At 42.6% G+C, this 12,896-nt stretch overlaps 1 protein-coding gene across 5 annotated transcripts in view; it reads left to right on the forward strand.

Moving 5' to 3' along the window:
- LOC120796049 (vinculin-like) overlaps positions 1-12,460 on the forward strand; it is a 26,613-nt gene extending 14,153 nt beyond the window's left edge. Inside the window, exons 7-23 of one of the 5 annotated variants that reach the window (XM_040138362.1) lie at positions 897-987; positions 1,094-1,241; positions 1,355-1,508; positions 1,707-1,882; positions 1,966-2,064; positions 3,178-3,368; positions 3,800-3,826; positions 4,182-4,381; positions 4,735-4,863; positions 5,037-5,186; positions 5,296-5,404; positions 5,670-5,972; positions 6,078-6,202; positions 7,751-7,936; positions 10,526-10,729; positions 10,817-10,921; positions 11,207-12,460. In XM_040138362.1, the coding sequence (XP_039994296.1) occupies positions 897-987; positions 1,094-1,241; positions 1,355-1,508; positions 1,707-1,882; positions 1,966-2,064; positions 3,178-3,368; positions 3,800-3,826; positions 4,182-4,381; positions 4,735-4,863; positions 5,037-5,186; positions 5,296-5,404; positions 5,670-5,972; positions 6,078-6,202; positions 7,751-7,936; positions 10,526-10,729; positions 10,817-10,921; positions 11,207-11,353 (2,544 nt within the window). In that variant the 3' untranslated portion in view covers positions 11,354-12,460. Of the gene's footprint in view, positions 1-896; positions 988-1,093; positions 1,242-1,354; positions 1,509-1,706; positions 1,883-1,965; positions 2,065-3,177; positions 3,369-3,799; positions 3,827-4,181; positions 4,382-4,734; positions 4,864-5,036; positions 5,187-5,295; positions 5,405-5,669; positions 5,973-6,077; positions 6,203-7,750; positions 7,937-9,272; positions 9,453-10,525; positions 10,730-10,816; positions 10,922-11,206 lie in introns of all 5 variants that reach the window. The other 4 variants (XM_040138363.1, XM_040138364.1, XM_040138366.1 and 1 more) reach the window with 4 other exon arrangements.
- Positions 12,461-12,896: the final 436 nt, after the last annotated feature.

Genomic DNA, 12,896 nt, shown 5'->3' on the forward strand with positions numbered 1-12,896 from the left:
ATTTTCCCCTTTATCATTAGTAATTATTATTTTTAGCCACATATCAGTTAATTAGTTTGGCTCGTCTTATTACCAATCACTTTATTCACGGTAAATAATTAATTAATTATTGTTTTACAGATTACTAATAAACATTAGTGAAAGTAACTTTTGGTTTGCCAGGTTGGGAGCCCAAAATTAAGTCGTACATTTGGCTGCAAGGCTTATAACTCAGTAATCATTTTGTCAATGGCCAACTATCACACAGTATAAACTCTATAGTCACCAAGTTTGCAGCCGTAAATATTTGTAAATCATCAATGAATTAATAATGATTCAAATATACATTTTTTGGGATCCTTTACATTAAAGGAAAAGACTGGTGATATTTTATATTCTTATTACTGTCAACAAAAAGATCAAAACCAACAAGTATTACCCGTGTACTCAAAGCCTATATATCTATATCTTATACGTGGAAGCTGACCACCAGCGCTGTAAATTTTGCTGATTCAATCCCATCTACGACGTGAGCCAGTATTTGTGACCCATTTTATAAAGATTTACATCTTCAGTAAAACCGAATGGGCGTAGGGCTGAGTGCCACAGGCAAGACAGGGGAGCTGGAAAGCATCAAGAGACAAACTAACGAATTATTGGACTTAGTCTTTCCATGGGCTTTGTTGACAGTGAGAAAAAGATAAAATAACACCAGCCTCTTGCTTTAATTTGGGCTCACAACCTATCAACCCAGTTTATTTTAGCACATTATTGTTAAAAGAGTAATGAATTAGTTACAACTCCTTTTTTTTTTTTTTTTACAGTACGGCATTATGTGACGTGGTACCCTCTTATTCAATAACCACTGCAGTTTGAATAAAGCTATACACAATACTGCGTTTTCTCTATTACCTCAGGATATGGAGGCTTTGAAGAGATCTCTGGCTTTGATTGAGTTGAAGATGGCACAAGCTAAAAGCTGGCTCAAAGACCCTCATGGACAGCCAGGTAACTGTGTGTTTTTTTTTTTTTTTTAATCTTGCCTTCAGCTAAAACGCTCAATCAGCTCATAAGAGTACATAGTCTCATCCTGTGGTGTTTTGTCGTCCCGTAGGAGACCCCGGTGAGATTGCCCTACGTGTGATACTGGATGAAGCTGGTAAGGTGGGAGAGCTGTGTGCTGGGAAGGAGAGGAAAGATATACTGGCAACCACGAAGGCTCTGGGACAAATGACTGACCACATCGCAGATCTACGAGCCAGGTAGTGTGTTTGCGTGAGAGCATGTGAGTTAAACAGTTTTCTTTACTTCTGTGACTTAATGTAATGTATTTTGTCGTCACTTGTGAACCGTGTGTGTTTTTCTTTTATGACAGAGGCCAGGGCCCTACCCCGGGGTGTGTGCAGCGAGCAGGCCAGTGCTCACAGGGCCTAGACTTGTTATTTGGCAAAGTGGACGGTGCTGCCCGCAGACTGGAGGCGCTAATCAGTGCCAAGCAGGCCATTGCCAGGAGGCTGGACGCTGCACAGGTCAGATAAAGCAACAACAGCACAGTAATCCATGTTAGCCCTCTCCCCAGTGAATCATACCTCCTGTCTGCAATATATTTATTCTATGTCTGTCTCTCCTGTTGTAGTTCATTTCCAAGCAAGTGGTGTGCTTTTCGTTACTTATTTCATCAGAAGAGAGAGCTACTCTAAGTCATAAACAGTATGTGCATTGTTTAGGCCTGGCTGGCTGATCCCAACGGTGGTCCCGAGGGGGAGGAGAACATCAGAGCGCTACTAGCAGAGGCCAAACGCATTGCCGACCTGTGCGAGGACCCCAAAGAGAGGGATGACATCCTGCGCTCCATCAGTGAGATCGCAGGACTCACCGCCAGGCTCGTGGAGCTACGCAAACAGTATGCTTTCCCTCTTCTGACACATGCATGACCAATGATGATTCGTGATTAGTTTAAGTAACTCTTAGACCCTCTTTTTCTAGGCTCAAACTGCAACCTCATGCCAGCAATAGCTGGCATATTTTACCTGCCTGGAAAATATGTTGTTGCCTGGCAACCTGGGGCATCAGTCCTACAATAAGGTTTCTAACTGTTTGAATATGGTGTGGAACAGATGGGGCAATGGTATTTATGTGGTGGGTCCGTTTGAGGATCTGAACTTACTAGACCTTAAAGGAAAATACCACTCCGTTCAAGGTTCATGCCACTTAATTTCATATTTGAAGTAAATTTCACTCTGGGTTGAGAACAGTAAATTTCCTACTGGGAAAGGGTACTGCAGTTCAGTGAACCACAGCAAGATGAGGTACCATTAGGGATAGGTTTTCTGTACTGCACTTCCACTACATGTATGCACCGTAAAAGGAAACCAGAGGTAAACATGACAACGTACTGTAAGCCAAATGACCCAGCTGTGGTCCAGATCCACAGAAAAACTAATTTTAAAAGGGGGAAAAAAAAGTGACTCTGTGAGTACACTGGAGGATTTTGGGGGATTATCAAGTATTTTCTAATGTGTATATATATGTATATGTATATGTATGTATATGTATATGTATATGTATGTATATGTATATATATATATATGTATATATATGTATATATATGTATATGTATATGTATATATATGTATATGTGTATATATATGTATATGTGTATATATATGTATATGTATATGTATATGTGTATATATATGTATATGTATATGTATGTATATGTATATGTATGTATATGTATATATATGTATGTATATGTATATATGTGTATATATATGTATGTATGTATATATGTATGTATATATGTATATATGTATGTATGTATGTATATATGTATGTGTGTATATATATACGTATGTATATGTATGTGTATATATATGTATGTGTGTATATGTATATACATATAAACTATTATTTTACTTCTCTGGCTTCAGATCTGTCAGTAGTAACGAAAGTCCTTAGGAATTTACTTGGAAACATACATACTCCCAGTACAAACCAGTAATACAAACATTTATCTTTATTTAATGGTTACACAAGACAAGACTTTGATGGTGGTATTTCCCTTTAAGGAAGGGGTCTAACAGGGGGAATGGTGAAACTCTGTAAATTTGACAGGCTACAAATCTGCATTTAACAGCTAATTTTCTAGACCTTGGCTTTTCCTTCTAATCACCTCTCTGTCTGTTACTGTCTTAGGGGTAAAGGGGACACCCCTGAGGCCCGTGCGCTAGCAAAGCAGATTGGGGCAGCGCTGCTGACCCTACAGTCCAAAACCAACCGGGCCGTGGCCAACATGAGACCAGCCAAGCCTGCCGTCACCTTGGAGGGCAAGATGGAGCAGGCCCTCCGCTGGGTGAACAACCCTGGAGTGGACGACAGAGGAGTAGGTGAGTGAGGTTGGACGACGGCTGTAAGGAGGGATGATGTAGTAGACGCTCTGACCTTCTGTGCCTTTTGTCAGCCCCCTGTACGTGGATGATGTACGTGTGAAAGGGGTTATAGCCTGTGACTCTCGCGATTAGCTGTCAGATACAGGATCTTGAAAGATGTGAGGTTGTTTGTGGTCCCTGAGACCACAACATCTTTCAGTCTGGAAACATTTCTGAATACGGTACAGAAATGACTGTGCTGTTGGCTGATGCCTTCTCCTTAGATGCCCCCAGTGATGTAACTCATGCATTAATCAACGACTGACTAACCTGACTTCCTCAGTCATTCAGGGAGCATTGTATTGTTTTTAATGCTTGGTTTTATACTGTTTCCCTGTTTTGTCATTTGCTTGTTTCTTATTTTCTCCCATGCGTCCCTATGGGAGCAGAGTGTGAGAGGCTACAGTGGAACAAAGGTACCTGTGTGCTACGTGTTTTCTTAGAAGATATAACCAAACACTATAGATATTAATCACACTGGGACTTCCTGGAAACGTCATGATGTCAGCATTACCACAAAATACAGCAACCGCTTCTTTAATTTACAAGAAAAGATGTATGATCCGCAGTAATTTCACAACCCATGGCATCCCTATTACTTAGTAGACCATGTTACCGACAACTACAAAAACACTGAGCTGCAATTTAGAGATGTTTCATGTCAAAATAAGAACCTGTAATTGTTGTATCTGGGTTTGGATTGAACACCAAGAAGATATAGGGTATCGTGATGTGATATAAGAATGACTTCTGCCGTGTGTCTCTCTCCAGGTCAGGCAGCAATCAGAGGCATGGTTGGAGAAGGGAGGAGGTTGGCAGGAGGCTTGTTAGGCCCATATCGACAGGATATGATCGGACGCTGTGACCGAACAGAGGCTCTAACGGCATCTTTGGCAGACATGGCTGGCAGGGGAGAGGCTGAGGCTCCTCATGCACGAGCTACAGCCGCACAGCTACAGGACAGCCTCAAGGTAGCTCAGTGGTCTCACGAACACACACAACGGTTTATAAATGAATCAAGGCTCAGGGTCAAACTTCACTTTCATTATGAATGTATGCTGCGCAGCCAAACCCACTGAGGTTATTTTAAGTTACAGTGAAAATCATTAAGTTTTCCAAATGTACCAATTATGTCTGCATAAATTTTGGGGAAATGCAAAAAAAAAATGATGCTCAGCAGTTGTAGAATATTTTCATTGGTTGGATGGAGCAGCCATATAAAACATGGAGTCTTAGGTTTGTATGATGCATGTTGGTTATTCTTGAACGCATTGGTGCAGAGCTCCACCTAGTGGCCTGATACAACACACTCTGCTTCTACCAGGATCTGAGGCAGCACATGCAGGAGGTGATGACCCAGGAAGTATCCGATGTTTTCAGTGACACCACCACCCCTATCAAACTGCTGGCTGTGGCTGCAACTGCTCCTCCTGATGCCCCCAACAGGGAGGAGGTAGGTAACGTACAGAACTCTGTGCTGGTTACAGATATGGTTACAGCAATGAATCCACGAAGCCTCATTCCTACTGATTCCTCGCTATCCAGACATCGTGTGTGTAAAGAATGGGAACCCAATAAAACTTTGTGTTTTCAGCCTGACTATACCAACATTTATGTTTGCCTTAGGTTTTTGAAGAGCGTGCAGGGAACTTTGAGGCCCACGCAGGTCGGCTGGGGGCGACCGCAGAGAAGGCTGCTGCCGTGGGAACAGCCAATAAGAGTACAGTAGAGGGGATACATGCTGCTGTGAAACATGCCAGGGAGCTGACACCACAGGTGCTTCAGTTTGTTTTACTGCCATGTTGATTTGCATGATACAGCTTGCACTGGCAGAACGCAAAGCTGTCATACACTGCCTTCGTGTGACATGCTTGTTAATGTCCAGGTGACCTCCGCTGCTCGGATCTTGTTGAAGAATCCTGGAAACAAAGCAGCATATGAGCACTTTGACACCATGAAGAACCAGTGGATTGACAATGTGGAGAGACTCACAGGTGAGGATTTTCTCCACATTTCTTGTGTAACCTAAATTATTGACAATTTTCACATTTTGAAGTAGCTGCAGTGTTAACGCAGCCTGGAACAAATAGATTTGGCATACTACATTTACATACTGCACATGAGAGAGGATTCAGAGAGATTAGTCTGTGTGTGTGTGTCTCTCTGTTTGTCTGTGCGTGTGTGTGTGTGTGTGTGTGTGTGTGTGTGTGTGTGTGTGTGTGTGTGCGCGTGTATGTCTCTCCCTCTCTGTGACTTCAGGTCTGGTGGACGAGGCCATCGACACCAAATCTCTGTTAGATGCCTCTGAGGAGGCGATAAAGAAAGACATCGACAAGTGCCGAGTTGCCATGGCAAACGTTCAGCCCCAAATGCTTGTTGCCGGGGCAACAAGCATAGCAAGACGAGCTAATCGGGTCCTGTTGGTGGCTAAGAGGGAGGTGGAGAACTCTGAGGATCCACGGTTCAGAGACACTGTGAAACATGCGTCAGACATCCTCTCACATACCATCTCACCCATGGTGATGGATGCCAAGGCAGTGGCTGGGAACATACAAGATAAAGGTACAGGAATACGCAATGCAAACACATGTTTAAGATGCTGTACTGTATGAAAAAGAAGGGCACAGGAACTTTCACTTTTGAATGTTCACACACCTTTCCCCGCAGCTCTGCAGAAGGCCTACCTGGACTCGTGTCTGAGGATCCTGGCTGCAGTCGGAAAAGTTAGAGAAGCTTTCCAACCACAGGAGCCCGACTTCCCTCCTCCACCTCCTGACCTGGACCAGCTTCATGTAAGCACATATACACGCTTTTTTTATTATCCAAATTCACGCTTTTGAACTACATTTGAAGAACCCACCACTTATCTACATACTGTAAGTTAATAATTCAGTACAGATGCGGATAGTGACAAAGTAATTTATCATCAGCTTTGGTAGTTAACTCCTGCAGTGGAGCTGCTCAGTGTCCCACAGAAGCTGACTGGTTAGAGTGAGCAGCCATCGGGTGTAATTGTAAATGTAAACCTTGGTGTTGCCAAGAACATACGCGCTTAAATTTCTGTGGAAGATTACACGCAAGGTTAAGACTGAATAAAATGTTAACAAACACCTCAAACCACAGGCCAGTTTTAGGTGATCAACATCCTTTAAAGGTCCTGGAAATTTTCTCCATCAGCCTCTTACTATAGGTAACTGTCTTTTTTTTTGGTCATTTCATATGAGATATTTCTTTATTTGTGCTTTATCTGTGCTTTTCACCCAGATTTGAATAGGGCGAAAACTCTTTGAATAGAGTTAAGCAATATTTGCGTCAAAATCTTAAAACAGTTACGTTGTTTGCTTATGTTGCCACCACGGTCAGTCAAATCTGATCAAACCACACCCACACAGTCCTGATGAAGCAGATTAACTGAGTTTTTGAGCCTTACACTCCCAACTAAATTTCCAGGGGAAATGAAAAACATTTTAATTTAATATTAATATAATAATGATAAACTTTATTTCTATACCACAATTCATGCATTAAATGCAACACTAAAAAAGCAAACATAAAAGCAAAGAATATATAATCTATAGTCATTTACAGCATTTACAATAAAAACAATGAAAAATACAATAGGATAAAATTTAATTAAAATGGCAGGATAAGACAAGGCAAACTGTTCCACAGTTTCAGGGTGTACTTAACCAAGGGTGCCTCTCCACAGACCGGTATCCAATGTAAAGATTTTTAAAACTGGAGTAATGTGGGCTCTTTGTCTGGTCCTTATCAGAACATGTGACGCAACAGACAGAAGAGCGTTACATACTTCAGTCTGCTAGTGAAAAAAAGCACTAGTATTCATTTTACAGTGTCTGTCTGGGAGAGAAATGGTCTATAATCTATATTATAATATAGACTAATAATATTCCTTGAATGAAAAAAAAGACACTGTAGTTATGTTTTTAATGTGACGCTCAAAAATTAGGTCGGGGTCAAAGACAACACCAAGGTTTTTAACCTGTTCCTTGGTGTTTAGTGTGAATGAAATTTAAGCAATCAGGTATGTTGGAAAAAAATCTATTTCAGGACAAACAGCTTTACAGCCAAGGGGAATTATACCAATACCAAAGAGGTATCACATGTTTGTAGGCCCGTGTGTAGTGTTTTTATCTGGTTATAGCATCTTTCAAACTATTCAGGAGCATTCGTTTTTATTTGTATAAAAGTGAAAATAGTTACAGCCTACAGGGAGTTAAATATGATCATGTCTTAATTATCTGTCCCTCATGTCCCCCTTCGCTCTTGTACTCCATTTTGACAGTGAACATATGTGTGTCTTTGTGTGTATTTTCCAGGTCAGTGATGAGCGGGCGCCACCCAAGCCCCCTTTACCGGAGGGCGAGGTGCCCCCGCCTCGGCCCCCTCCCCCAGAGGAAAAGGATGAGGAGTTCCCGGAGCAGAAGGCCGGAGAGGTGCTCAGCGAGCCCATGATGGTGGCAGCCAGGCAGCTGCATGATGAGGCACGCAAGTGGTCCAGCAAGGTCAGTTCACACAAACACAAATACACAGTTTGCATATTCACCCCACCAACTGCGTAGAATTTTAAAATGGGTAGCGTACATACAGTTCTGGGTAATATGAACTAGCTGGTTAGTGATATCCCTATGTCATGCTAGCAGACATGAATGAAATGATCCCAGGATTTTACCTTTTCTCTCTGTCGGCCAAAATTCACTTGTCCACTGGGGAAGTGCCTTCACACATTCTGGGAATATCCTGAAATCAAGTTTGTTTGTCTTTTTTTTCCCCGAAATCGTGTTGATCCTGAAAGGTGGAGATCAGTGGCTCGATTCCAGTTTCAGAGGGAAACTGGAAACTGTCACCTGTTCGGGGTGTCAGCATGTAAGCTTGTTAATGGCTCAATACAAGTGCACAATTACATGCACAAAGTAAATATCAGAAAAAGAGTCATCTGTGCAGAGACGATCCAGTCTCCCGTCCATAGCAAAAGTAGAGAACAAGCGCATAATATTTGAAGTAGACTTTGTATTCTCTACACTCTTATCTCTGTCTGTGTCTATGTTCCTTCCTTATGTGTGTTTCCAAGTGTTTTTGTGTGGAGCAACTGTGTATAGAAACTATACTGCCATTAGATGAAACCATTGAATATCTGGGAATCAAGCCCTCTCACTCTCTTTGTGAAGTTCATAACCATTTTCCCCTCTATAGCTCTCCTGGCAGTTTTCCCACACCTGTTGAATGATCTACGCATCAGAGGTGTCTTTGGAAACCAGGCACAAAATATCTCTTGTAATGACACAGGGTCACGCTATGTTCCCCAACACACTCGTAGACTATTAAATACACTGGAAGGATGCCACTGGTTTCGGTTACAGTTAGAAAACTTTTTGTACATCCACCCCATTGTGGCTGTGCAAATGCTTTACAAACTGTCGACTCAGCCACAGCCTCAGAGAAAGGCACATCATCTACCCGCTACCTGCCCAAACCAGCTCCTCTTTCCTCTTTTTCTTCCCAACGAAACCATCTTTGCCAGTGCGCGCAGCTTCACCTCCGCTCTCCCAGCTCCTTCGCAGTGCTTGCATTCCCTTCTCCTCCCTCTTGTGAATCCCCTTTCCTCTGTTCTTCCATCCAGTGCCTCTCATACTGTACTAAATGCCCCTTTTTCCCATGCTTCCTTCCCTCCCGCTATACCTGGATTTCTCCTTCCCCTTTTTTCTCCACATTCCTCCTTTTTTTCCCTCCCCCTCCTCCTCCCACCCTCTTTGTGCCTCCCTCCCTTTCTTTCCCGTCCAAATCGACCCAACTCCTCCGACAAACCACCAGCAACCCCCACCCCCCCCCTGCCCCACCCAGCCTGAGGATGAGGAGGCAGCAGTAGAGGAGAGGGAGGTAGATGATGAAGATGAGTTTACTGATGGTGAGGATGACTATGAGCCAGAACTGCTGATGATGCCCTCCAACCAGCCTGTCAATCAACCCATTCTAGCAGCTGCCCAGTCTCTCCACCAGGAGGCGCGCAAGTGGTCCAGCAAGGTCTGCGCACATACATGCACATGACCGCACACACAACTAGATGTGGGTCAGATAGTATGTCGATGATAGTATGAAATGGCTTCAAGTGCTTGGAGCTACTGGGAGGATCGTGAAGTACTCTCTGACCCCATGCACACACTTACCCACGCATGCAAACACACCAGAAAAAACCCTGCAAGACATAGAAACACCCTCTGGAGTACTAGCTGACAGTCACTGTGGCTGTGAGAATGATGAGCTCTGCATCTGCCACTACCATGGAAACCTCCAACCAGCTGTGGCTGCTGTTTCACTGTTGTTACATCACACTCAGACGCAGTTGACGCACGGTTATGCTGACACCATGCTAAGGTTGCACCAAAGGTCGTGGATTTTTCTGAATGGCAAGTCTGTTTGTTGCACCACATGGATAAACTGATACTGGCTTCACAAGTCCCTCCCCCTATGTCCATGATTAGGTAAAGTGGTTTAAAGGAGGAGCCAGCCGCTCTGTCTCGCTGTTATCGCTGTTGTCAGTCACTCGTTGTCTGGCCAACCTGTGAAGCCAAGGATGACAGTTTCCCAAAGACTTCTTGGTGACGTAGCTTTGACGTTAGACTGCCTGCTTGCCCACTATGTTCGCCTGCTTCTGCTTCTTAGTCTCGGGGTTTGTCGTGATCACTTCCAGCGCCGTGAACATCACCTCATGGGTACTAACCTCGATGAGAACCTCGGAACCGACCTATGGATATAAATTTCAGAATAATCTTCCTCCATGAGGGTTGGACCATATGTGCTAACATGCACTGACACTGCATGCAGCTTTCTGCTAAACATGCTTGGTTTGCTTGTTCACGCTGTTTTGCTTTTGTAATTCAAATTCATTCACAGAAACCAGCATTCATTTAGGGTTTGATAACACTGTTTTCAGTATCCTAAGTTTTGATTATAATCGGAAAAATGTGTGGAAACACAACCCACACAATATGTTTCTTTTGCATTCTCATCTCTTATCCAAAGCCATGCTTCTCTTGACTATTCTGCTCTCAGCTCTTACTGCTTCCTCCCCTACCCCCCTTCCCCCTTCCTCACAGGGTAACGACATCATTGCAGCAGCCAAGCGGATGGCTCTGCTAATGGCAGAAATGTCTCGGCTGGTGCGTGGCGGAAGCGGGAACAAACGAGCACTGATTCAGTGTGCTAAGGACATCGCCAAGGCCTCGGATGAGGTGACGAGACTGGCTAAAGAAGTGGCCAAGCAGTGCACTGACAGGCGCATCAGAACTAATCTGCTACAGGTGAGGGCATGCAGACACAAACACGCACTGAAAAGTCCTCCATGTCTTGTGCAGGACATACTTTACATATTTTTTCTCCTTCCCAAGGTGTGTGAGCGCATCCCTACCATCAGCACTCAGCTGAAGATCCTCTCTACCGTCAAAGCCACCATGCTGGGAAGAACAAACATTAGTGAAGAGGAGTCGGAGCAGGTAAACTCACAAACAAAACTGCACATAACCTATAGTGATATATTCTTCCTGAATATCTGCTGATTAGTTGGCGGCCTGCAGCGACTGAGTTCATGTAACTGGTGTAACACTGATGACATTGTTTTTTCTCTCCCCCACTGTATGTTGACGTGTAGCTTTAACGTACTGGTATTTTCACTTAAGTTAAGGATCTGAATACTTCTTCCAACAGCGATAACTTGTCCTCATTTTGTCCCATCTCTGTTATTTATTTACGGCTTCACTTCCAAATGTGTCCCTGACCAGGCCACAGAGATGCTGGTCCATAACGCCCAGAATCTGATGCAGTCGGTGAAGGAGACCGTCAGAGAAGCAGAAGCAGCTTCCATCAAGATCCGCACAGACGCGGGATTCACCCTCCGCTGGGTGCGCAAGACCCCCTGGTACCAATAAACAAACCTGGTCACTGAAACGAGAAACAATCTAAACTTGGCATCGATAGCACACACCTCATGTAGAAGTAGCAACGTTCATACTCATCATGGGTAAATGTGCACTTCTTCAGGGAGGATACTGCAGGTGATTGTGATTCATTCTCCACCGTAGTTTGGGTGTGTGTACCAGGACCATTAGATTTGCTACCAAGTAGGTTTCATTTATTGGAGTGAATTCAGCTTTGCTCTCCGGCTCCCTTTATCTGTAACTTTTTAATATATATTTTTGGTATGTTGTGTTAAAAGAGTTTATCCAAATCCCAGGTATATATTTTTTGCATGAAAATTTTTTCTATTTTCTGAAGACAAATTATGACATTAAGATACTATCTCCTAGAGGACATTTACTTTTCATTCAGTTTTTTTTTTTCGGTGAGAGTTTCTTATTGTCAATTGTATATACAGTAATTATTTGTTTTATGGACATCACTCAGCTGTGAGCTTTATTTACTGAGTCTGACACTAAAGTGTGGAGTCTTGTGTGAGCGGACGATGGGCTCTTCTCTCTTCATGTTCACTTTTAGTGATAACACTGTTCTTAACTCTGGATCCACAAATTCAAAGGCGCTACATCCTCACTGCTGTCCGGTGATGTTTATACTTGAGGAACTGACAGGTCTTCTGTATTAAAAGTGTTACGACTCTTAGGCAAATGGTATGGTTTCAAAAGCAATTGTATGATTTTAACAAATGAATGGTTGCCGATAAAAAGGTGTATTTTGTTGATTGGAGGAAGGTTGATACTTAACATACACAAGGTTTTCACTTGACAGTGGCAGTATGAGTGACAGTAAAGTAAAAGTCTAGGTTTGTCCAAAAGTTTTATGTGTGATTTGAGTTCTTCGTTTTAATTTTCACAGTGAAAAATGCCAAAGGATTTGTTTTATTACTGTAAACCTCATAAAGTTTTAACACTTAAAATCCAGGTTATTGAAAAACAACAAGACAGACCATTTTCTTTAGAGATCCTGGAGTACTTTTTGTGGTCGGTTATTTTTTAGCAAAAAAAAATATATATATATTTTCTGCTGCTTTGCATTTTTTTTAAACCAACTGTGATGTCTTGTTTCTGCACTCTCTGTAACAGTTGAACTGTTGGTATTTTTTTTTTTTTTTCGGTGAGAGTTTCTTATTGTCAATTGTATATACAGTAATTATTTGTTTTATGGACATCACTCAGCTGTGAGCTTTATTTACTGAGTCTGACACTAAAGTGTGGAGTCTTGTGTGAGCGGACGATGGGCTCTTCTCTCTTCATGTTCACTTTTAGTGATAACACTGTTCTTAACTCTGGATCCACAAATTCAAAGGCGCTACATCCTCACTGCTGTCCGGTGATGTTTATACTTGAGGAACTGACAGGTCTTCTGTATTAAAAGTGTAACGACTCTTAGGCAAATGGTATGGTTTCAAAAGCAATTGTATGATTTTAACAAATGAATGGTTGCCAATAAAAAGGTGTATTTTGTTGATTGGAGGAAGGTTGATACTTAACATACACA

The sequence above is a fragment of the Xiphias gladius genome, chromosome 11 (genome assembly GCF_016859285.1).
Source record: "Xiphias gladius isolate SHS-SW01 ecotype Sanya breed wild chromosome 11, ASM1685928v1, whole genome shotgun sequence".
Classification (NCBI taxonomy): domain Eukaryota; kingdom Metazoa; phylum Chordata; class Actinopteri; order Istiophoriformes; family Xiphiidae; genus Xiphias; species Xiphias gladius.